The 24,789-nt window shown below is 38.1% G+C and overlaps 1 protein-coding gene across 9 annotated transcripts in view; it reads left to right on the forward strand.

Moving 5' to 3' along the window:
- TANK (TRAF family member associated NFKB activator) overlaps positions 1-24,789 on the forward strand; it is a 90,625-nt gene that overhangs the window by 14,988 nt on the left and 50,848 nt on the right. For 2 of the 9 annotated variants that reach the window (XM_047721909.1, XM_047721911.1), the window contains exon 2: positions 20,207-20,354. In XM_047721909.1, the coding sequence (XP_047577865.1) occupies positions 20,256-20,354 (99 nt within the window). In that variant the 5' untranslated portion in view covers positions 20,207-20,255. Of the gene's footprint in view, positions 1-1,922; positions 2,440-7,547; positions 7,721-20,206; positions 20,355-24,789 lie in introns of those variants that run through there. The other 7 variants (XM_047721906.1, XM_047721902.1, XM_047721910.1 and 4 more) reach the window with 7 other exon arrangements.

Raw genomic sequence — 24,789 nt, forward strand, 5'->3', positions numbered from 1 at the left:
CCAGGATGAACCTTAAAGGAAACTATGGACTTTGGAAGACAATGTTATGTTTATGTAGATTCATCGGTTGTGACAAACATTCTGCTCTGGTGGGAGATGTTGATAATGGAAGAGTTTTCTGCATAAGTTGGGATGGAGAGTACATGGGAAATATCTGTATCTCCCACTCAATTTTGCTATAAAACTAAAACCACTATAAAAATTATTTTTTAAAAAAAGTGCTTGACTGTCATATTTAACTTGATTGCTTATTATAAGAAACTGTTCAACTGATCACAATGTTATATATGAGAAGTTTCTGTTTGTTTAAACGTTTTTTACAATACATTTTGGCTTTGACTTTCAAAACTAAGCACAATATTAAAAAGAGCACTGTAACTTGGTAAGTTTTTAAATCCGTGGATTTACAAGCCTAAGGAAAGAAGTACAAACATCCATGGTTCAGAAGTGTGAGGAGAAAGTGTGGCAATCAGAAACCGAGTCTCCTGCTCTAACAAGAAATACAATCCCAGGAAGAGCAAGATGCTAAGCTCCCCGAGAAGATAGCAGCTTCGAAGTTACGTGGGACTGTATGATCAGAAGAAAGAGAGCTCAAGAATTCCAGACTGGGCTTGAATCTTTCAGGATGCAGAAAGAATCATTGGCTAAAGACTTAATCAAGCATGGGTTGGCCAAGATCTCCAGGACAAGAAAGTTCTCAACTTCAGAAATGTTGTCAAGTCTATGGATGTAAAGCTATGTTCTAGAGTAGGCTGTGCCTGGTAACATATAGTATTCATGGTCATTTTAATCCAAGCTATCAAACTTTACTTCAGTGTCCTGAGGATGCTTGTGCTTGGTGATGAGGTCTTTTTCAAACCCTCTCAACCCATGTCAGATATGTGCAAAAGTGGTGAGATTTTTTTAAAATATTTTTAAGTTAAATAAATAACATAGGTCATTACTATGGAAGCTTCAGAGAGGGCTACATGCATTCAGCCAGGTGCAATCAAGCTCCAGTCAACGTGGAAAGTCCTAGACTTCAGGGCTCTCAGGAGGCTTCCGCAAGTGCTGTGGATCCGAATGTTCTGTTTTAGTGCAAGGAATCTGAGGGAAAACCTTTTTGGTGGCAAGGATCCAGCCTGACATGAGTGACTCTGGACAGTATCTTTCATTTGAAGAACATTCTAAAATTTACCATGTGGTTTTGCTCACGTTATTGGATTGACCCTCACAACTACCCATTCAGTGAAGTAGGTTATCACTGTCTCTATTTGTCCGGTAAAATACTAAGATTCATTAGGTTAAGCAACTTGCCTGAGCCCGCAGGTATCAGAGCTAAAACTGAGAGTTCACGCACTTCTAGAGGTATCTGTCTAAAATTTCTATCTTGGAGAGTGCTCAAGTCGAGGTAGGAAATGGAATAATGGAGAAGTCTTAATTCATGAGAATTTTCTGTAAAGGTCTACTTGTATCTGGCAACCAATTCAACTTTAGCAAGCACATTTAGTGAAAGGTATTACAACTGGGGAAAAACCAAATGGGTGTGTGTGTGTATGTGCGTGTGTGTTGTGTTTCTCAGTGTGGACTTTAATCACCTTAATCACATTCACATGAGAATCCTATAAAAATGCAGGTTCCAGGCTTCACCCCAGTTGCCCTAACTCTACGCTCTCTAGGGGTGAACTAGTAAATCTACATCTTTAACAAGCGTCTCAGACGATTCTTGTGTATGCTAACCCACATACAGGGTGATAGTAGACCTGGCTATTTTCTGTTTAGGAAAAAAAGTCTCCCTAAGTCCCTCAGGTGGCCTTTAACCTTGACATTGTTGACTTTCCGCGGCAGTACTTCAGCGAGACGAGGCCCGGCGGGATGAGGAGGGGCGGGGCGGGACCGTGCTTGGGTGGGCGGGGCGGTGCTTGGGTGGGACGGGAGGGGTCCGGCCTGGCCTGGCGGGGTGGAGGATGAAGGGTTAAAAGCTCCGCGCGCAGGCGCTGCCCTCTGAACTGGAACGGAAAGCAACTTCCGGCCGACTCTTTCGGCCCGGCGCCGCCGCTCCGGGGTGTGAGAGACAGGCGCGGAAACCCTGAACTGTGAGTAAGAAACTTCGCGAACGAGTTGGTTTGTCGGAACCCGTCGAGCACAGCGGCGGGGAAGTTGTGTGTGTGAGCGAGGGCGGTACGCTGGCAGTACGGGTGCCGCAGGGAAACAAGCCGACGAGCCGCGGAGACGACCTGTTCTCAGAGTGGAGAGGAACGTTGAGCCAGAAAAACTACCCGGGTGTGCGTCCCGGAGCGGACCCGGGAGGGGCTTTCCGAGCCCGCGACGTCAGCGCAGCAACGTTCTCCCCGCCGCGACGCTCTCTGGGGAGGGATCCAGCTCAACTCCGCGTCCACGGTTCGCGGTGACTTGACTTCCACGCCGGGGAAGAGGGGAGGCAGGGCTTGCGATGTCAGGGTGAGCAGTGGGCCCCGTCACGAGTGTCCCAGACTCCTTCGGCGCAAGGGTTGTCTTCTGGAAGCTAGTACTATCGTGGTTATTCTTTCGAAAACTTTTAAGTTGGTCTTTCTGTTCTTCCCAAGGTGGTTGCTCAGTTCCGTTCTCTGCTTCCCTGTGGGGTGTCATCATAGCCGTGTCAATGAGAAGTGGGGTAACTTCCCCGAGGGTCACGGAAAGAATGGGTGGGCGACTGGAAAAAGCAAAAGCAAACCCTACCCCCAGTGGGAACCCAGGCGTCAGGTAGGGTCTCAACTCGGATGTAAACTGAGTAGCAATGAGTTAAGGTGTAAAGATCTCTGCCTGTCAAGAAGTGAAGAAAGTAAGGGGAAGATACTCAAACCAAAGACAAAGAGTAGGTGTGTCTCCCTTGTTATACTATAACAAGCAAAAATTGAACAGCCTTGCTATGAACAAGGGTCCTTATCTCTCTGATGCTTTTGACAAGTTGTCCAAACGGAGAAATGGTAGTAATGCAAGTCAGGTGACATGAAAATGAAGGAGAATGAAATGATCTGCCTCCTTAACGTGGTGGAATACGCATTTCAGACGAGGGGTAGCCGAGAAGCAAGCAGTGAAAAATTATTTTTGCATCATTGGGAGGAGAGGGAAACCCTAAAATGATACGACCATGTATGAAGCCAGCAATTTATAGAGAAAATGAAACTTTTTTTCTCAGCTCTTTCCCCAGTTGTAGTACTTTATAAGGCCTTCCGCGTCACTCTTACATGTGCATAAATATGTTATTTCATTTTCTGGTGAGAGTATATATGCATACTATTCTGTTATCTGCATTTTCAGACAAAAATATAAGGTGAAAGTTTTCCCATACAAAGCTCTGCTTTATCTTAACGTCAGCGTGGTATTCTTTGTCAGGATGTACCATAATGTAGTTAACTATTTCTTGACATGACCTCTCAATATATTTTGCCCATTATGCTTCAGAATTATTTATCTGTATTTTATTAGGGTCCAGGTGTAGTAATCCTTTGTGAAATATATGGCAGATATTTTCGAGAACTGTCAGTCTTTTGGTTTAAAATGCCCAGATTTTTTATCACTTAAGAAGACTGCTACCACTCAAAAATGATTAAACTGTTTTTCCTATATTGTCTCTTAATTCTTTTATAGTTTTTTATGCTTTACTCATTAAAATATCTGAAAATTATTTTTGTACATTATATAAGGTAGGGATTTAGCCGTTTTTCCTGAAATCATTTGTTAGAATCATTTCTTCCTGACTAGAGTACTACCTCAGAATAATAAACTTCCGTGTATACATGGGTCTTTTGTTATTATTATTATATTATTATGTTGCTTTTTTCTGTTTGTCTCTTCCTATACAAATACTAATCTCCTCCGGGCGCCTGGGTGGCTCAGTGGGTTAAAGCCTCTGCCTTAGGTTCAGGTCATGATCCCAGGGTTCTGGGATCCAGCCCCGCATTGGGCTCTCTGCTCAGCAGGGAGCCTGCTTCCTTCTCTCTCTGCCTGCTTCTCTGTGATCTCCGTCTGTCAAATAAATAAATAAAATCTTTAAAAAAAAAAACAATCTCCTGATTGTACCATTTTTTTAGTAATTCATAAAGCAAGTCCTTCATTTGTCTTTTTCAAAATTTTCTTGAATATTATTGCATTCTTTTGGGGGTAAAATTTAAAGTATAAATTGTTCATGTTTCATTAAAATAATCCTTTTGGAGGTTTTAGCTATTATATTAACTAATATTTTGTGGCTGGTATGTAGATAAGTGATTCTACATCTGGCCAACTTTCTGAACTTAGTAGTTTTAATCAATTGTTTCCCTTGAATTTTCTAGGAAAAATCATCTTAATATCTTATCTTTATACTTCTTCTCTATCTTTGATTTAGTGAATTGCTAGCTTCTTAAGCACGGTGATATGTAATAACAGTGATTCTGGTCATCCATATATTATTTCTCAGTTTGTGGCTGTTATTACTATGTCATCATTAAATAAGGGGCTTAATATTAGCTTACAATAAATTTTGTTTATCAAGGAAGTGTCTTTAATATTCCTAGTTTACTAGGATTTTTGCAGGTTGAATTTTATTTTATTTTAGAGATAGAGCAAGAGAGGAGGGGGTAGAGGAGGGAGAGAGAGGAAGGATCTTTTTTTTTTTTTTTTTTAAGATTTTATTTATTTATTTGACAGAGAGATCACAAGCAGGCAGAGAAGCAGGCAGAGAGAGAGAGAAGGAAGCAGGCTCCCCGCTGAGCAGAGAGCCCGACATGGGGCTCGATCCCAGGACCCCGAGATCATGACCCGAGCCGAAGGCAGCGGCTTAACCCACTGAGCCACCCAGGCACCCCGAGAGGAAGGATCTTAAGCAGGCTTCATGCTCAGCTCAGACCCTGAAGCAGTGCTCAGTCTCAGAACTCTGAGATCGTGACCTGAGCAGAGATCAAGAGTCAAATGCTTAACTACTGAGCCACCCACGCACCCCACAGAGAATGGATTTTAGACTAGGGTTGTGTGTGTGTGTTTACATTGTCACATTGAAAGCAATTTTGAATAATAGATGTTGAGTGTTTATTTGGTCTATGTATTTCTGGTTGTTAAGATTATGTCTTTTCATTACGACTTAACTATTTTTATCAAGAGTGGAAGTTGAGTTTTGTCGTATGGCTTTTGGCATCTCTCATGACCTATTGTGTGCCTTTTTTTTTTTTTTGACCTATTAGGATTATGGGTTATTTTAGTTGAATTATAGTTTGTGAAACAACCTTAGGCTTGGTCATGGCGTAATACTTAAAAAATACAGGTTTCTTTTTGGTAACATTTTTACTTAAAATCAGTAATTTGGTATCTTCTGTAGCCATCATTTTCTGTGTCATCTTTGCCACAGTTTGATAGCAGGGTTATTTATAATGGTTTCCTAAAAACAACAGAAGAATTCCTGCTTTCTCTGCACTGAAGTTAGTTTAAACAGCGTAAGAGCTTTCTATTCTTAGAAGGTTTGAAAGAATTCACTCATGAAGCTATGTTAGCCTGAAAGTACATTGTTCTTTTTTTTTTTTTTAAAGATTTTATTTATTTATTTGACAGACAGATCACAAGTAGGCAGAGAGGCAGGCAGAGAGAAAGGAAGGGAAGCAGGCTCCCTGCTGAGCAGAGAGCCCGATGTGGGGCTTGATCCCAGGACCCTGGGATCATGACCTGAGCCGAAGGCAGCGGCTTTAACCCACTGAGCCACCCAGGCGCCCCAAGTACATTGTTCTTAAAATAGCAATAATATTCAGCAAAAAGCCTCAGAACCTTAAAAAAGCAAACAAGCAAGAACTCCTCAGTAAATCCAAATAAATGGAAGAGTCTAAAATACCAGTATATTAAAAACAAAGAACTTCTGTGTTGATCCTCCACTTCTGTGTTGATCCTCCTCATTTCTCTCCCCTCCCCTACCTCTTTTTTTTCATGGTCAGAGAAGGTGCTATAGGTAGGTTGAGGCTAATGATAAAATGTATTGCTGTTCCTTCTTTACTCTGCTCCAGTTATACTATAAAGTAAGTGGTATTGCTGTGTCTACATGGGCAAGTTCTTCTCTGCCCTGAAGGAAACCAGCAATGACACTTAAGTGGGAAAGCATCAGTTTCACTTTGTTGTCATTAGCTTCCCAATTTTGTTGGGAAATTTCTTTCTTTAGAGGTACTAACCATGCTAACATTCTGCTGTAGCCAAATCCCATAGGAGAGTTTCAGAATGAGTAGGTGAAAAAAAAAAAAAAAAAAATACACAAGCTCAGCATGCCTGTACTTAGTCAATATGAAGTGAGAATTATTAGCATGGTCCAGATATACATGTGACTTATGTATTGTGTACTCTTTGGTTGAGTTGTTACCTCTTATAGATGATTATTTCAGGCATTTTTGATCACTCAAGAATATGACCTTAAGCGGGTAATGTAATTTAGCAGTATACATCTGCGAAAAATGTGGAGGGCTTCAGGACACTCCTTAGTGTTATGTACAGAGAGATGCAGGCATTATGTGAATGCTTACATATTTGAGTATTTTAATTGATCATGTATCAATCTAGATAAAATAATTATTGACATGATTTAGGAGTGTGCCGTATAAAAACAAAGACTTTGCATGTTTTTTTAAAGTCCTACTCATTATCCAAAAGGAAATGGTAAATAAAAGTAAGTAGCCTATGATGTAAAACTTCACTATTCTAACTATTCTGATATTCTAACTTAACTGATTAGCTGTTAGTATTTTGTTTTCTGACTCCTTATAAGCATGTATATTACAGTTTAATTTCACGTAGTTTGCATTTCATTATGTCAGGCCAAATTTTGGGGTCTAGTTCCTCTAGGATTTATGTTGTGGCTGCCATTCCCCTTCCCCCCATCTCGTTGCTTCTGTGGTTCTCAGTCATGGGTAGATGGAAAGAGGAGGCTGTTATCTAGAATAGTTAACAAAAGTCTCTTTATAGTCTGGGACCAAGATGCCAAGTCATCTTCAAAAAAGAAGAGCAGAGACTATTAAATGAACTGCCTTGTGGATAGATAGCTAATTAGTGTACAAAGTCTTTTGAACTATGCACAATATTTGATACTCTTCAGAAAAGTTGAGGAGGACCAGAACAGTCAGGGGTACCAGGTTGTTTGCAACTGAAAACAAGCCTTTGGGACCTATGTAATACATATGTCATAGTTTTTCAATCCCTAGTCTATAAAAACTTTTTGAAATTATGGGGAAATACATAAAATGTGAAATTTATCATAGTAACCATTTTTAAGTGTACAGTTTTGTAGTGTTGAGTATATTTATATTGTGAAACAAAGAAAAACATTTCTTAAGGGACTTTTTTTTTTTTTTAAGAGTAAGAGTTGGAAGTAAATAATATTTATCTCACAGGGAAAATGTTCTATATAGTAACCTGAGTTTTCTTCCTTCTATCCAGAGATATACTTTCTGTGATAGTAATTATCAATATTAAATTATGAGAGTAAACTGAGCACTGATGATGTGCATTAGCTTTCACTTATTACCAATAATTTTGCTTTTAAAAAAAGTGTCTCTTACAAACAGGTTGTGAAAACAAGGTCTGTCTTTCAAGTCATTTCAGTAAGGAATTACTGGGAATTGATAGATGAAGAAAAATAACATGAGTTCCATTTTGATGGTACTTAAGAAGTTGAAGTTTTGAGAATCTTTGAAATAGTCGCATGGAGTGAAGGATAGAGAATTGTTCTCGGGAGCAGCAGAACAAACACAACCAGGTAATTTTGTTAGGGAGATGCTAGGGAGGACAGAAATCAGGGACTTAGGTCTTTTCTAGAAAATATATGATCTCAAATCATTTGAATAAAATCACCTGCTCTTATGGGATATTTAAATCCTTGTATTATTCATAACCACTTGTTATGTGGTGTTTCCTATAATATAATTTCATATATTTGCTATCTCTAAACTAGAAATGCCTTTCCTTTGATATTGATGGTTCTTCGTTTTTTAAAAAATCCTTATCCCCTTTTTCATAAACATAAAATCTCACACATCCATGGAGATTTAATATGTGCTTCTCCTTCCCACACAGTCTTCTCTTACACTTCCTCATCCTGAATATAACTTGCTCTTATAGTTCCCTCATCCAATAATATTCTATAGAGCACTACTTTATATGATTTATGAAAACAGATTTTTAATATTAAATAGCCATTTTAAACTGCATAAACCCCATTCTACCCCCCATCTCTAGATTTTAACATGACCTTTACTCAAGTGAGGATACCCCTTAAGAAGCTGAGCAAGCTAACTGAGCAGTGCCATGTTTCTGTTTACGGTGGGGTAGAACATCACGTGCCATACCCAGTTTCTCTTTTGGTGTTATACAGTTTGGTTGTGTGCTTCAACTCCTAGAATTTGATAAACAGTCTGAGAGAAAGAAATACTACTGGACTAAAAAAGGGAAGTAAGGCAAAGCTGAGACACATGGGTGTGGTCTTTGGCTGTGAAATCTTTTAACTCTTAGAAGATAACACAGAAAGTATCTCCAAGTTTGAACATCCAGCAAAATGGAGAACCTGATCTGGGGAGCTTTTGGGTTGATCACTGGGGAGTCCTCTCACCTTGTTTATCCTGATACATTTAGCCTACTACCAACTTACAGAAAAAATACAAATCTAAATTCTGACACTGCTGCATCAATGGTATTTAAGTTTCTATTATTTCAGCTGCCTGACTGCAACATAGTCACAGTTGTAGTGCAGCATGCTATGGGTATATCCGAAAGTGAGACTAGAAATACAAACTGTCATTTTAGGGAATTGGCTGCTTATGTTAGGGAACTCTCTTAAAAGTGGGAAATGATTATAACTAAGTGTTAGGAGTGAGAGTTCTTTTCCATTTCCTTTCTTTAAGTGGGGAAAACACACATACTATTGGTGTCGTTAAAATTTTACTGTAACTGAGACAGAGGATGTCCTTTTATTTAAGTATTTACTGTGTTACTGACTTTTGCTTTTTGCTTCTGATGTTTTCTGTGGGTGAAAAGGTGAACAAAGAGCTCAAATACAAAAAAAGAAAGGTTGTGTCTTCCATTAACTTATTTACCTCTTTTTTTGCTAAGGTGGCAGCTTTGCTGAAATAGAATGTGAATGCTTATTATTATTCATACCCCAGGGGGTTGGAAAAAGCAGATGACTTTTCTAGGATGGAGTGATTTCCTTCCCCCATCCTGAAACTGCTTTAGATTTCAAGTGGCCTCTCACCACAAGTGTGAACCTGGCAGAACACTTAACCAGACACAGAATAGTCTCAGCAGTGGAGGAAACCCAACAGAGGGGCCTTTCCCACCTCCCAAATCACCAGTACTTATCTCTACCACCCCACAAAAAATAGGCCTTACTAAAGCATTATAAATCATTGTGGGTGGAGGTGGTGGGGGTCTGATACCTTTTTAAGCCTGTGATTCTTTTCAAACTTGAAATCCCAAAATATATATCTAATCAAAGTTGAGTTGTTCTGGTTGAGCTGGGCAATTGGTGGAACACTGTTTTGGTTCACACACACCCCCAGCCTCAGTAGAGCTCTGGAAGCACCACTACTTACTTTGATTATTGTGTTATTTATTCAGGATTGGTTAACTATCGCTTGGCAGAATAATACTGGTTACCAAAGATAGCAGGCTTAAGATATTTTATATATGAAATAAGAAAAATAAGTTCATTCAAGAAGAAGGCTGGGAGGAATTAGAGTATCCCTTCAGAAGATTCAGCATCCAGGTAGAAGAGTTGCACAAAGGAATACAGAAGAAATGAAACTGCCCCCCAAAATAATTGAAGAACATTTCCTAGAAGTGAAGGATGAACTTCCATGTGAGTTAAGTCAAGATCAGAAATCAAAATGGCTCTGGGCTTCCACAAAAACAAATGGAAGCTAGAAGACAGTATAGCAAAGCTATGAGCTGAATCCTTACTTTGCATCGTGGAAAGACAAGTAAAACTGAAAAATCAATAATGGCAATATTAGCATGTTAATAGAGATACCAAGATTAATACCAGAAAGAACCGAAAGAACTAAGAATTATTGCCAAGGTGAAGTGGGAAATGAGGAGGGGAAGGAAGAGAGCAAGGGATTGATAGTTGTTCTTAAGCCTTGTGAAACTCCTTGACTCCTTAAAATGTAGGTAAGTATAGCTTTGTTTAAAAATAAAATAAAAACTAAATTAGAGTGAAAAGAGCTAGAGATTGGACTTTCATATCACAGATCTGGATTTTTCTGCGTCTTTTATTGTCTAATTCTTTGACTTTAGTCAGTTTATATAACCTTTTGAAGCTCATTTTCTTTATGTGGAAAGGGAAGATAATCTATGCTCCTGCAGAAGAAAAATTAGAATAAGGTACTTTATATAAAGCACCTGGTAAGTAATATTAACTCAGTAGGTATCAATCCCTCCCCCATCCCTAATGTTTCCCATAAGGAAATAGGGAAATGCCTCTCCTTCATTGTTGGAATGCTTGTCATTCAGACACAAAACTGAAATTGTCCCTAAGGTCTGGGGTTCTGTGCCTTTCTGAATTGAAGGCATGTCATTGAGTTTTATGCCCTTTCTCAACTATCTATACATAGTTTGAGAATTTAAATAGAACTGAGATGATTAGAGTATCGGTGGGGGGAGCAGCAAGTGAAAAGGACCATTGCTGCTTGGTAGAAGAGCTGTGGTCACACTTAAATCTTTCTCAAAATGAACGTCAGTGCAAATGCCATTCATGGAATCTCTTCCATTAATAGAGGAAACACTGGTATAGACTCATGAGTTGTGGAAATTTCAGGGAACCAAGACCATTAGAGTGCTATTGCTCTGGGCCATCTGTCAAAGTATCAAAATACCTCCTTTTTTCTTTCTTTAAGAACATCTACCTTAGCAACTGCTGTTTTTGTTTCCAAATTGTATATACTTCTTCTGGGATGATTCAAAAAGCAGATCACTGTGGAACAAAAAGACACGATAAAAAGTCTGTTTCCCTGCCTTGGTCCATATTTCTATAGTGTTATAGAGAGTACAGTGCTTTTCCAGTTATGAATTGACACTTTATGGCAGTGATTCTAAATTTGTCTCACATCTGCTCTTCCCTCTTTTCCCCTTAACCGCCCGCCCTCCCAAATTACCCAAAAAGTCTTAGACCGGGTTTGCTGATCTGTTTATTTAAACCACCGTGGATGATTCTCTTGACCCATGTAGGACAGTATGTTCTAACCCAAACATCCTAAACTGGGGCAGATGAGGGAACTGAGGTCTACAAAAAGGTTAAATGACTTCAATCTCACCTGTCAACAAGCATGTGTTCTATACTCCCATTTATCTTCAGTTGACTAGGCTTTTTAATTTGATTTCTAATGTTCAAGTTGTCTTAATAAAGAAGAAATTAATATATTTTATATAGGATGTGGTCTCAGTTAAAATTTAAGTTTGGGGTCTTTATTTTATAGCATCTTCTTATTTTTTCCAGATACAAAAAGAAGTAAAGAGGGAAAAAAATGAAAATTTTTAATAAACTCTTGGTTCCCCACAGTAGGATAGCACAGCAGGTGTTAAAGATTTACTAGATCTGCATATTCACATTTAAGAAAAACTGGCTTTGAAAAGAGTGGAAATTCAGTCAGTTTGGGCACAGATGCAGGTTTGAGAGGTTGGTTTGTCAGGGTACCCAGGGATTTGGGAGTCCTGTCTTTAGGGGTATTCAACAACTGGAGTAAGATTGTGTTTAATGGAATTATATCTGGTTTTAAAATTTTATCATACTAAACATTTAAAATCACACCCTAAACATCTTGGGAATGACTGGAAATAGAGATTTGGAAATCTCTGAAACCTTATTTATTTTCTCATTGGAGTTCTCACAATTACTTCTAATAAAGCAAGTTGTGACTTGCAGACATTTGCCCAACAGCCTTGAGGTGTCCTCAGGGAAATTAAAAGCGGGGGTATGAAGAGCCGGGGAGTCCCGTGCCAATGGTTAAGAGCACAGAGTACAGCTTTATAATTATGTAAGCTTTTGCCTATTCCCATTTATCATTGGTAATATTCTCAAAACTAAATGACCACTCAGCAATTTAAGCAGTGATTTAAGAGAAAATAGGCCTTATTGTGAAAAGGTTCCCTATCTGTCTCCTAAAGTTTTATATCTTCATAGAAGAGCTCTTTCCTTTTATAGTGGTTTGGTTTTGTTCTGAGAAAGTAAATGACTCAGAGATGCTGGAGGGGTCCCTAATCTGTTAACTCGTGATATTTTATTTTTTTAAGATTCTATTTTTTTATTTGAGAGAGAGAACACGAGAGAAAGCGCAGAAGCAGAGAGTGTGTAAGCAGGATGGAGTGGCAGAAGGAGAGGAAGAAAAGCAGGCTTACTGCTCAGTGGGAAGCCTGACTTGGGCCTCAGTCTTTGGATCCCGGGATCATGATCTGAACTGAAGGCAGGTGCTTAACCAACTGAGCCACCCAGGTGCCCTAACTCATGAGATTTTAACTACTTCATCAAAAGCAACTTTTCCTTTTATGAATCTTGTGCAGCCTGTGACATCTCATACATTACTGTGTTCTGTTTAGGGGGACTTTTTTAAGATTATTGAAAAAAAATTTTTTTTCAGACTCTTTTGGTTAAGACCAAAAGATAGGTACAAACTATCCTACTCCTGTGAAAGATCATTAGTAATGCTACTTGTCATAAATGCAGCAGAGTAGAAGGGAGGAGATTTCAAAAAGATCACGCATTCAGACACTTTACCGGGAGTTATTTTTCCTGTTATTTAGCAGCATGTAAGCATTTGCAGCACACAGCATTAGATAACGTTCCTAGTTTTTTGCCTAACAGTGTCTTTCCATAAGATAACAGACTTCTGCTAAAAGGCCCATTTTATGCATTCGCTAGTTTATTATTTACCTTCAGACATTGTCCAGATGATAAGTGGCCCTATCCTCTCTTTTGCTTACTATTTGAAAGGAAAAGAGTATACATCTTGTGACATGAATGATGCAATAATGAGCATTGCTTCTTTCTCCACTTTTCTTTTCAAAAATGTTGGTTTTTTTGTAAAAAGATTTGGGCTTGGTTGACTGTCCAAGGACTTAACCAGCATCAGAGGACATTCAAAACCGGTTTTTAGGAATAGGAATATAAACAGGAGGGAAGCCATACTTAATATTTATTTATTCCTCTAGATTTGGTTATTACTCAGTTGGTACATTTTTCCTGCCTACTGTTAATTATATGTCTGTTATAGCACTTCTATCCAAAATTGTATTCTATATCTTTTTTTTCCCAAAACATTTTTCTTCCTGTTTTTCTATCTGGCTATCATCACTGTCTGCCTAGTATTCTGAAAAATATGGCTGGTGAACCATCTTCAACAAAGTCACCTGGGTTATTTATTAAAAGGAAGATTCCAGGACCCCATTCCAGGCCAGCTGATTCAGAATTGCAGGGACCTGAATCCTGCCTTCTCATCTAGAGCCACTTGGTCAACAAATCCTGTTTGTTCTGACTTAAAAATGTCTCTTGAATGTATTCATCTTTCATTTCCCCTGTTCTTGTTCAAGCCCATCTTTGACCCAGACTACAGCAGTAGTTTCCTATGGATATCCTTACTTTGTCTCCCTCATTAGTTTCTGTTCTACAGTGGGTATCCAGTTTACCTTTCTGAAACATGTTTATCTCCTGCTTAAAAATCCCCCATCACCCCCCCTTTTTTTAAGATTCATTTATTTACTTTAGAGAGAAAGAGTGTGCATTCGCATAAGCGGAGGGAGGGGCAGACAGAGAGGGAGGATCCTGAAGCAGACTCCCCACTGAGTGCAAGCCCAGTAGGGACCTCAGTCCCTGGACCCTGAGATCATGACCTGAGTCAAAGTCAAGAGTGAGATGCTTAACTGGGAGCCACCCAGGCACCCTGAAAATCCTGCATTACTTCTTAGTAACAGGTTAAATTCTATAAATTTAATAGAGTAACAGTCAGGGTCCACTACAGTCTGGCCAGACTGAGTCTGCTGCATATTGTTTATGTACTTAGTATACTCTGTAACTCTAGGGGGTTCCATTCCAATTATGGTCTGCCTGAATGGTGCCACTAGGGCTTTTGTAGTTCAGCTCAAGCACACATGGAGGACCTGACCATTCTGTCTTAACACTCTCACTCTCCATTTTATATTCACGTCTTAGACTTCCATAAATAGAATACCTCCAGTCCCTAAATGCGCTGTACTAGTGACTTCTCAATTCCTTTGCTCTTTCAGAGTGAATATTCTTTCCTCCCTCTCATTCTCTGCTTCTTGAAATCCTCATGTTGGGTGCCTGGGTGGCTCAGTTGGTTAAGTAACTGCCTTTGGCTCAGGTCATGATCCTGGAGTCCAGGGATGGAGTCCCAAATCAGGCTCTCTGCTCAGCAGGGAGTCTGCTTCACCCTCTGACGTCTTCCCTCTCATTCTCTCTCTCTCTCTCTCTCTCAAATAAATCAATAAATCCTTAAAAAAAATCCTCATGTTTCAGGGGCTAGTTTAAGTGTCAGATCTTCTGTGAAGGCTTCCACAGTCCCTCATTTTAATTGTTCTTCCTGTTGAGCTGTTATCCTGCTTATACCTTTTATTTAACAGGTTTTTTTTTTCTTTTGAGATAAAACTTATATGCAGTAAATCTTCAGTGAACCATTGGACAAATATCTACAAATGCTTCTACCTGTGCTTCCCAGATTCCTATTAAGATACGATCATACCTTTTTACATATTTATAATTGGCCTGCTAGTATGGTTAATCATTTTCTTGCTTGTCTGCCTTACTAAATTATAAGTTCTAATTAGAGAAAAAGGCAAAGAGTATGACTTTCTCTTTCCCATGGAAAAAAGGGGCACGTACAATGCATTCAGAACTGAACCAGTGTTGACTGGTGTACTGATTAGTAAACAGCTCAGCTCCTCTCTTAAGAGATTCTCAAAGACAGTGGCTTAAATTAGACAAATTTTATTTCTTTCACATACTCTAAAGTGTAAGATGTTCAAAGCTGATCTGGCAGCGCCATCGTGTCAAGGACCCAGACATCATTCTTGTTCCTTCATCCCCTTGTCCTTCCACCATCCCTGAAGTGTTTTCCTCACTATGGTGTTTTAAGTGACTCACCACAGCATCCCATCCAGTTGGGGAAGGGAAAAAAGTGATGAGCTCCTCTTGGAAGTTGAAGTTACTTGCCAATGACCAGAACATAGTCATCTGAAGATACCAGTTAAAAGTTAGAAATAATAGAAGAGAAGAGGATAAATACCGAGGAACAGATAACATATGTACTTCATATATGGTTTCATTTAATCTTCATAATAACACTGCAAACTATTTATCAAAAGAAAACGAATACTCAGAGAAGCCAAGTAAATGGCTAGAAAATTGCAGATATGGGATCTGAATCCAAAGCCCCAACTTTGTTCATTCTATGTAGTTGTGTTAGGAAGACATACATAAATGTTATTAAATAAATAGAGTCACCTTCACAGTGTTATTGCACATATTTTTATATCACACATTTTCACAGTGTCATATCATCTCTTTAATTCCAGGACACCCTGTATAACTTTTACTCCATGCTTCTCACCATCTTGAAATTAAATGCCATATCAGCTGGTTTGTAACCAAGGCCTAGTTTATAGTACAGTTTAACAAAATGACTACTACTTTTAAAGCTGGTATATGAGGAAAAGTATATTGCTGTATTAACCAAGCAATAGCTTCAGTCCTCTGTATTTGTTTGGAAATGCTATATAATCATAAAGTTGAGGGAGATTATATCATTTAGCCCGTTCATTTTTTTTTTTAAGATTTTATTTATTTATTTGACAGAGAGAGATCACAAGCAGGCAGAGAGGCAGGCAGAGAGAGAGGAGGAAGCAGGCTCCCCACCGAGCAGAGAGCCTTATGCGGGGCTCGATCTCAGGACCCTGAGATCATGACCTGAGCCGAAGGCAGAGGCTTAACCCACTGAGCCACCCAGGCGCCCCTAGCACCTTCATTTTAAAAGAAAGGAAAATTGAGTTCTATTGAAGATACAAGATTTATCCTTTATTTCATTCTCACTGCTGCTGCTTTTCAAGTATCATGGGAGGAGCACTAGCATAATCAGTCATTTCTGTAAATAACCATCATTGTTATGCTGAAGAATTGTCTTAGGTTTAAGAGTAGCATGATCAGAAAAATGAAGGGGCGCCTGGGTGGCTCAGTTGGTGAAGTGCCTTACTCTTGATTTCTGCTCAGGTTGGCTTAGGTCATGATCTTGGGATCCTGAGATCAAGCCCCATGTGGGAGCTTCTCACTGAGGCACAGAGTCTGCTTGATATTTTCTCTCTCTCTCTCTCTCTATCTCTGCACCCCCCAATACATGTGCATGCTCTCGGTCTCTCTCAAGTAAATATTTAAAAAAAAGAAGAAAAATCAAGCTGAACAATGCATAAAGAAATGCTTATTATCCTAGCCTTTTTTCGTGAAGAATGGATATTATCTAACACTAAAAACATCTTTGTAGCCTTGGGAACCTGTTGTAGAAAGGATGACTGCTATTTGATCAATAAAAGGAATGGGTGAGATCATTCCTATCCATAATTCAAAACCTAGTGCAAATGTTACCTACTTCTCAAAGCCTTTCCTAAACCTCAAAAATAGATGTGACCACTTTCCCAATTCTGTAGCCTTTGGATACCTCAGGGTGTGTGTGTGTGTGTGTGTGTGTGTGTGTATTTTAAATTACAGCTAATGGTGCTTTTGTGAGGATAGGTTTCGTATTTGTTTCGTCCTCATTGTCAGTGGTGCCCAGTACAGGCTTTGTTTGTACTTGGAAATATTTTATCAAATGAACATATCCACCATGGCATCCTGGGAGAATACTTTGCAGTTGTCTTTATTTTATTTTATTTCAAGATTTATTTATTTGACATTTGACAGACAGCAAGAGAGAGAACACAACGGGGTGGGGGGGGGACAGTGAGAGAGGGAGAAGCAGGCTCCATCCCAGGATTCTGTGATCATCACCAGAGCCAGAGGCAAACACTTAACAACTGAGCCACTCAGGCGTCCCTGCAGTTGTCTTTAATAAACTGTTTTTGAATAAAGAATTTCAAAGCTGTAGTCCCAGTTCCCTTGCTTATTGCTTTGTAGCTCTAGGCAAGTCATTTAATGCCCCTGCGCCCTTATCAGTCAAATGGGATGTGAATTAAAAAACCAAAGAATTGGTGAAAGAACTTTGTAAAAGGAACATAACTCTGAGGTGGTACTCTCTGAAGCTCCTTGCCATACCCCACAAAAGTGCCTTACATGTAACAAGTAAACATAAACTTTATTTTTGCTAATTGATTTGAATAGTAATGGGATCCATCTTACTAACATCTAAGTTTGGTCCTAGCAGTTGCAAACCTTTGTTGGAGCTGGGAAACTTTACAAAGGGAAGATAAAGTTATTTCCCTTGCATAGGCTACCTCTCCTACCCTAGAACAGTTTAATTACTGAACCAACGAATTAATGAAAGAGGAAGCAGCATGCTGCCCAGGGATTTTCTTGGTGCTTCCTCCTGGGTTGGGCACACAGTAGACCCTGGGAGGAGGCAGAACAGGAACTTGTCCTTCATTTTCCTTCTCACAGGAAACACACTGGGGTGGGGTGATGGGGGAGGAACTACTGCCCGAGGGTCAGATGTGGGTGGGTAGGGACTATCCTGGCTTCAGGGGGATTGCCCTGGGTAGGTGGGGGTGCTTTGCATTCTGCTTGCCCAGATACCTTCTGGGGTATCAGTGACTTAATCTTCTCCTCCAGTGGTGGAAGGAAGCCAGCAGATCAGACTGAGAATAAAGATACTACCATGGAAGGCTTTCCTGAAAATGTACTTAGAAGAGTGTTTCCAAGACAGAGGTTGCCTTAGCTTGGATCTCCTGGGTTTAGGCAATGAGATTTGGGTTTGAGCATGTTTACTATAAATAAAACCATTTCCCTGGAGCCTGGCATGTTTTGCAGCAGGCATACCAAAATGTAATTGAAATGTGACTGCCTCTTAAATTGTGAAATTAATTTTACACTTAACAAATCCTTAAAAAAAAATAGAGGAACAAGTGGCTTTAAAGTTCAGAGTGTTAATATTTGAAATCTGTCCAATTTAATTAGTTGGTTCCCAGCGACTGTTTCCTTTTTCTCTGGTCAGTGTCACCGATCTAACACCCAATTCTCTTATTGGATGTGAGATAGAAATTAAATGTATCATTTATTTAGTTGTATTGACCTGAATCATATCTCTCCAGCTTACATTCTTATTTCAGGAAATAGGATGCATCCGTGTGGAATTTATTCAGTAACTCTTCTTAGTGACATTTGTGTGATCTAATTCAAGGACCTGAAGTGAAGCATCCACATGATTTACTTGCATATGATGCAGCTATTTTTAGTACTGCATTTACATTTTAAAAAAAAAGAATGCACCTTTTTGATGGAACAGACATGCATTTTTTAGACTCACAGACTCAAGAACTGTTAAACAAAGAAGTTTCTTCGAAATCAAGTCCAAACATCTTTTTTGTATTGGAGAGAAAGAAACTTGGGTCAGAAAGATTTAGTGGCCCTGTATCAGGGTCACAGAGTCATTCAGTGATAGAACAAAATAAGAAGTTAGATGGGTTTTCAACTCAAGGTCTTACTTGTCTCTAATTTTAAAATATAGGTGTGTTTTATGTTGACAGTTGTCATTTTGTGCAGCTTTTTAAGACAGTGATAGGTAACTTAGCCACGTAGTTCTTAAACCTCTCATTTCTGCATTAGCATTTTACACTGTATTACTGTCCTGATAGCTGCCTGTCCTTAATTTCTTTGCCTGCTTGTATACCTATTTTTAATCTTGCATATATTTTTATAAGCTGCCTTAAATCCTTTGAATAATAGAAAGTTATACTATTTGTGTGCAAACACAAGTATGGAATTAGATAATGATGATTGTACAACATAGTGAATATACAAAAAGCCACAGAAATGTACACTTTAATATGGTGAATTTTATGTCACATGAATTGTATTTTAATGTAAAACACTACAATTTTTTAAAAAGCTTTGTGTACCCAAAATGAAAGGACAGATGAAAGATTAGAGACTGTGATTATGAAGGATTTCCAATCATAAAGTGAAATAATTTGGTTCCCCCAAACCCCACATGACTGATAGAGAACTTTATCTATTCTGTGGCTTTCGGAAGATTAAGAGAAGGGTCCTGTGGTGTGGTTTTTACAGCTGGACAGGAAAAATCAGAATCATTACATGGCCCTCTGCTCGGAGCCAAGGAATGTGGTTAGAAATGTTATGCAAATTGAAATGATAAAATCAAATTACCTCCACTCTATAAAGCACCTGTAGTTCAGAAACAGCAGGGAGGTTGGAAAACTAATAGGGAGTGTGGGTAGGACTGAAGGGATGTGATTTTTCTTTTTTAATGTACAATCCAACAGCAACTCTCCCTAGATTTTGTGCTAAAATAAGAGCATTTTCACACATTTTAATTGCTCTGCGATAACAACAGTGTGAACTCCATCCACAAACATTTAATATCTATTTAATTTTGCTCTAATTTCAGTGTAGCAAGAATTCACCTTGTAAGTGGGAATAACTGTCCGTTTAGTAAAAAGAAATCCCTTCCCACATTGCTAATCCTGTTGTGCATTTCTATAATAAAATATTAATAACAAATGGCCTTTCATATTTCTCCATTTTAAGGTTGCATTTTTAGATTACTATTTTCAAAGTAGCCTCTTTTTGAACTGAAACCCCACTTGCATCTTGAACATCAGTAAAGAATATTAAAAATTGAAGAAGTTAATGTTTCTTAAGATTTCTAATCAGGGGTGCCTGGGTGGCTCAGTGGGTTAAAGACTCTGCCTTCAGCTCAGGTCATGATCCCAGGATCCTGGGATAGAGCCCCCGCAGCGGGCTCTCTGCTCAGCAGGGAGCCTGCTTCTCTGTCTCTCTCTGCCTGCCTCTCTGTCTACTTGTGATCTCCTGTCTGTCAAATAAATAAATAAAAATCTTAAAAAAAAAAAAAAGATTTCTAATCAGGATTTTAGATGAGACTTATTTGCCTTTTATAAACTTTTATAGTACTTGGGGCTATACTGTTCATGATGAACTGTATTGAACTGTCTATAAGATGCATTTTAGAAATGAGATTTGTATAATTTAATAGCTATCTAAATTGTTATTATTTTCCAGACCTGTCATATACTCCATCCTTTATAGTGATGCTACAGAACAGAGAGGAATGGATAAAAATATTGGTGAGCAACTCAATAAAGCTTACGAAGCCTTTCGACAGGCATGTATGGATAGAGATTCTGCAGTGAAAGAACTACAGCAAAAGGTATATGGTTTTAGTTTTGAAGGTTCTTATTTGTCTTGGTAAATGGAAATTTGAGAATCTTTTGCAAGTGGAAAATACCTTATTTATTAGAAACTTTCTTGAACTATAATAACTAAAACACAGAGATATATATTGATGGAATTGAAGATTCTTATTTGTTGTTTTTTTTATAAATTGTGACCCAAGAAAAGAGTTGATAAAGAGCATTATCCTCCATAAATAATTTTAAATTTTCAGTTTCAAAAGAGGGTAAATTAGAAGAACGTTATTTATGCATAAATGTAGTTTAGTAGTTCCCAGGCAGATGTCTGTTACTGATCCATGATTAGGTCATCACTGATCTGCAGCAAAATGAGAAAAATAAGAATGTAGTAAACTTCTTGTAATGCTAAAATTCTGTTCTTTATTCTCATACTATACTTCCATACTATCAGATTGTAGGGCAGAATTTTATTAACAAACACTATTGTGAGATGATAATGAAAGTGTTTTTGTTTGCTTGTTTAATGCCACTATTTAGGAGTGTTTGGGGGGTCCCCCGATACCATAAAACATATCCTGTGTTGTCTAGAGGGACTCATAGGACTTAGCATACAGTAACACTCATAGCTAAGATTTATTACAGTGACGTGATAAGACACACAGCCAGATCATTAATGTACAACATCAGCAGACTCTAGAGGGATCCACATGCAGGCCCCCTATGCTCTTTCCCTCCTGTGAGGGGTCACACAGAGTGTACCCTCCCTCCAGCTTCAAAAACTTAGTCACACATATACAGCCCTTCTACATAAGGAACTCCATTTGAGACTCAAGAACTTGGGGGTTTTATTAAGAGCTGGTCACATAGATAGCCTGTGTCAGCCAAAATTTCAGACTCTCAGAAGGAAAGTAGGTCTTCACCATAAATCTCATGGTACAGTCTAATTAAGTTGGCGCCACAGTCAACTTTATCACTTTTATCAGCTTTAAAACAAGTCAAGTTTCCAGATGCCAGCCAAGGGCCAACCTTGCAATAGTTTCAACAGGCAGTTGAAAGTGGAGATCTTAAATTGGTTACCTCATTTAAGAAACAGTTTTATTAGCCTTAAAATTCTGAAGTCTAAGAAATATGCTGGCCATGCAATTCTTAGTTTCTTCCATAGATATAGGAACTGCACAATTCTCTTCATCCTTTCTACTTGACACATCTGTAAAACTAGATGTTATATATAATTCCTTGTATTTCTCAAAAATCATTATTATTTGTGATTTTCCTGTTCATTTACAAAAGATTACTTCCAGTTATATGGGTAGACTTAGGGACTAGGTCTTCCTTAGTGGTACATAGGAGAAATGGGCATAACAATAACAGGGAGTTTTCCAAAATTATTGAAGTTTAGAATTTGGATTTCTTTGCCTTTCTAGCTCAGGTATAAGGCATAATCACTTTTTTAAAAACAACATGCAAAATCCCAACTTTTCTTCTTATTTTCCCATTAGGTTCAGTAAGAAACTTCAACAATCTTATACTTGTTCTAGGAAAGTTAAGAAACAGAGTTAGGGAAGAGGAGTACTGAGATATTCTTATGTTGAAGCAGAAACAGAAATTTCTCTAACTGCTCCTCTGCCTTCACTGGTAAGCAACCAGAAACTTGTGATTTAACCTTTTAACTGCCATAGGAGAAGCCTTTGCTCACATCAGCAATTATCCAAAGGAGGTTAAAGGGTTTTGGTTTTTTTTTTTAAGTATTTGTCAAGTACTCAGGAATAAAAGAAAACATGCATTCTCTCTTTCTTATATACTAAACTCCAACTATCCTGATTTATTTAAGAAAAATCAATGTGTGCATGCTGTATACTGGGCCTTTGATAAGGTTTTGAGGATGCTGAAACAAAATATAGTTTACGCCCTTAAGAAACTTTCTTTTAATAAGGATTCGTTCCAATAAGAAGATAAGAAGGAAGATTCATTGTTATGACCACAGTATACTAAGTGTTACAGTGGATGTCTGTGGGGGATAACAAATAAACACAAGGAAGAGGTACCTAAATCAGTCTGGAAGAATCAGCTCATAAGCTCACTCTCAAGCCCAATGCTTGTGCTAAGATTAGGAGTTGGGTAGATAAGGAAGAAGAGTCCTGAAAGCAGGGGGATCAGTATATATAATAAAAACACAAAAGTAAGGGAATATATGGTACATTCCATGTACAATAAAGTGATTCTATGGCTCCAACAAGAACAGTAGAGCAGTACAGGAAAAGCAGCTGTGAAGGTAGATTAGGGCCCTATCATGAGGAATGTGACTAAGTAGTTCATACTGTATTCTTATTCAGTCCAAATTTACTGAAGGATTAATATATATGCTTTAAAAAAGTCTTCCTGGCATTGGGACATAAATAAATATATATATATACACATATATATATGTGTATATATATATAAAACATGTATAATTATATATAAATATCTATTAATATATATGTTAGATAGTTGGCCCTTGAACAACACACAGGGGTTAGGGGTGCTGACCCCCCACATAGAGATCTACATGTAACTTTTGATTCTCTAAAAACGTAACTACTAATAGTCTACTGTTGACTGGAAGCCCTACCAATACATAAACGATTCATTAACACATATTTTGTATGTTATATGTATTATATACCATATTCTTACAATAAAGTAAGCTACAGAAAAGAAAATGTTACTAAGAAAATTATAAGGAAGAAAAGTACATTTATATATAGTAACGTACTGTATTTATTAGAAAAATATCCACATATAAGTGGACCCAGGCTGTTCAAGGGTCAACTGTATATATATTATACATCAGTGTAAAAAAAATAAATAAATGGCACTCGTTTCAAGCAGTTAACATGAGAACTTAAATTAAGCATTAGGGATGAATTAAGAAAGAGATCTAAGATTATTTAGGAAATAGAATGGAAACCAGGTGCCACCGGAATGCAGGCCACTTCTGAGTGTGATAACATAGATTCTAGGATGATACCCAGGTAACTAGAATAGAAAACTAGATTGATAGTGGTGCTGATGACTAAAACAATCAGTAGAGAAGATAGAGATTTATAGATGGGGAAATAAAATGCATAATTAGGTTTTAGTTACCAGGTTTAGTTACCTGTGGAACATGCAGATGAAATTGTCCAATGGATGGTTGCAAATTCGGATCCGGAAGCCTTTATTATAGCCTTGAAAAAAATAGCATTTCCAGGTTTGAGTGTATAGAGCAAAGGAGTATTTGTAGGATAAGAGTGTGAGAGGAAGGAAATAAGGCCAACCAGTTGGTTATTGGAGAGTCAAAACTAGGTTAAAGAATTGACTATGAAACAAGAGGAGAAATGTCTATTCCTCTGAGAACCGGAAGGAACAAGAAAAAAAAATAAAGATGTACACAAAGATAAGTTTACAGATTGGAAATGGTGGTGGCAGGAAATTAGCAGGATTATCACCTATCATTTATATGTGGAATCTAAAGAAGTCAAACCTATTAAAAACAGTAAAATGGTGGTTACCAGGTGTTAGGAGGTAGGGATAAGTCTGATGGTGTTTAAGGGTATAAACTTATAACAAGTTGTGAGTAAGCCATAGACATCTAATGCACAATATAATAAATATAGACAATAATATTGTGCTATAATTCTATAATGTGATAAATAGTGCTACAGGGGCAATTATATTACAATATGTAAATGTATCAAAGTACCCACTGTACATCTTAAATGTATACAATGTTACATGTCAAATTTATTCAATAAAAAAAAAGAAGGGTTATAATGTAAGAGACTTTTTATTTATATTTATATTTTCTATGAGATACAAGGTGGGGTCATCTGAGTGAAGTGATTTTAGGATATTCTGTGGTAGTAAAGAGTTGAAACAATTTCAGTTAACAAATGACAGAAGAAAAGTGTTGCATCCAACATTTACCATGAATTTTTGGTGGTATCAATCAATCCATGTTTGTTGGTCATTTTTTTCAGCAGCTTTCTTGGTATAGAAGTAGAATGAGCAGACGGCCAAATCTAGGATTAGGAGGTTGCAGAGTTAAGAATAGAAGCATGGTTAGGTGGCTAGAAAGTGGGTACAAAAGCAATTGAAATCGTGTGCTTTGAAATACAAACTAACATCAGAAAGAAGTTAATCTAGGAGTCTAATAGGCTAAGAACAAAAAGAGGGTTTATGTCTGAGGTCTCCGTGAAGAGAGAAGAGATACAGAAGGAGTAGAATAATGTGAGAGGTCTATTAGTAATAGTCTATTACTAATGAGTTTTTGAATTGATGTTTAGAAAATTCATAATGTTGTCATGAAAGTGGATAGCCGGAGTGGGATTGAGAAATTCAAGAAACTCTCATTAGAGCACTTCATCTAAAGTGGTGATAAGATTAGGAGTATTTGGAGAGACTGTGTGAAAGGAAGAGCCAAGGGGCACC

This window comes from Lutra lutra, chromosome 3 (assembly GCF_902655055.1).
Source record: "Lutra lutra chromosome 3, mLutLut1.2, whole genome shotgun sequence".
NCBI classification, from domain to species: domain Eukaryota; kingdom Metazoa; phylum Chordata; class Mammalia; order Carnivora; family Mustelidae; genus Lutra; species Lutra lutra.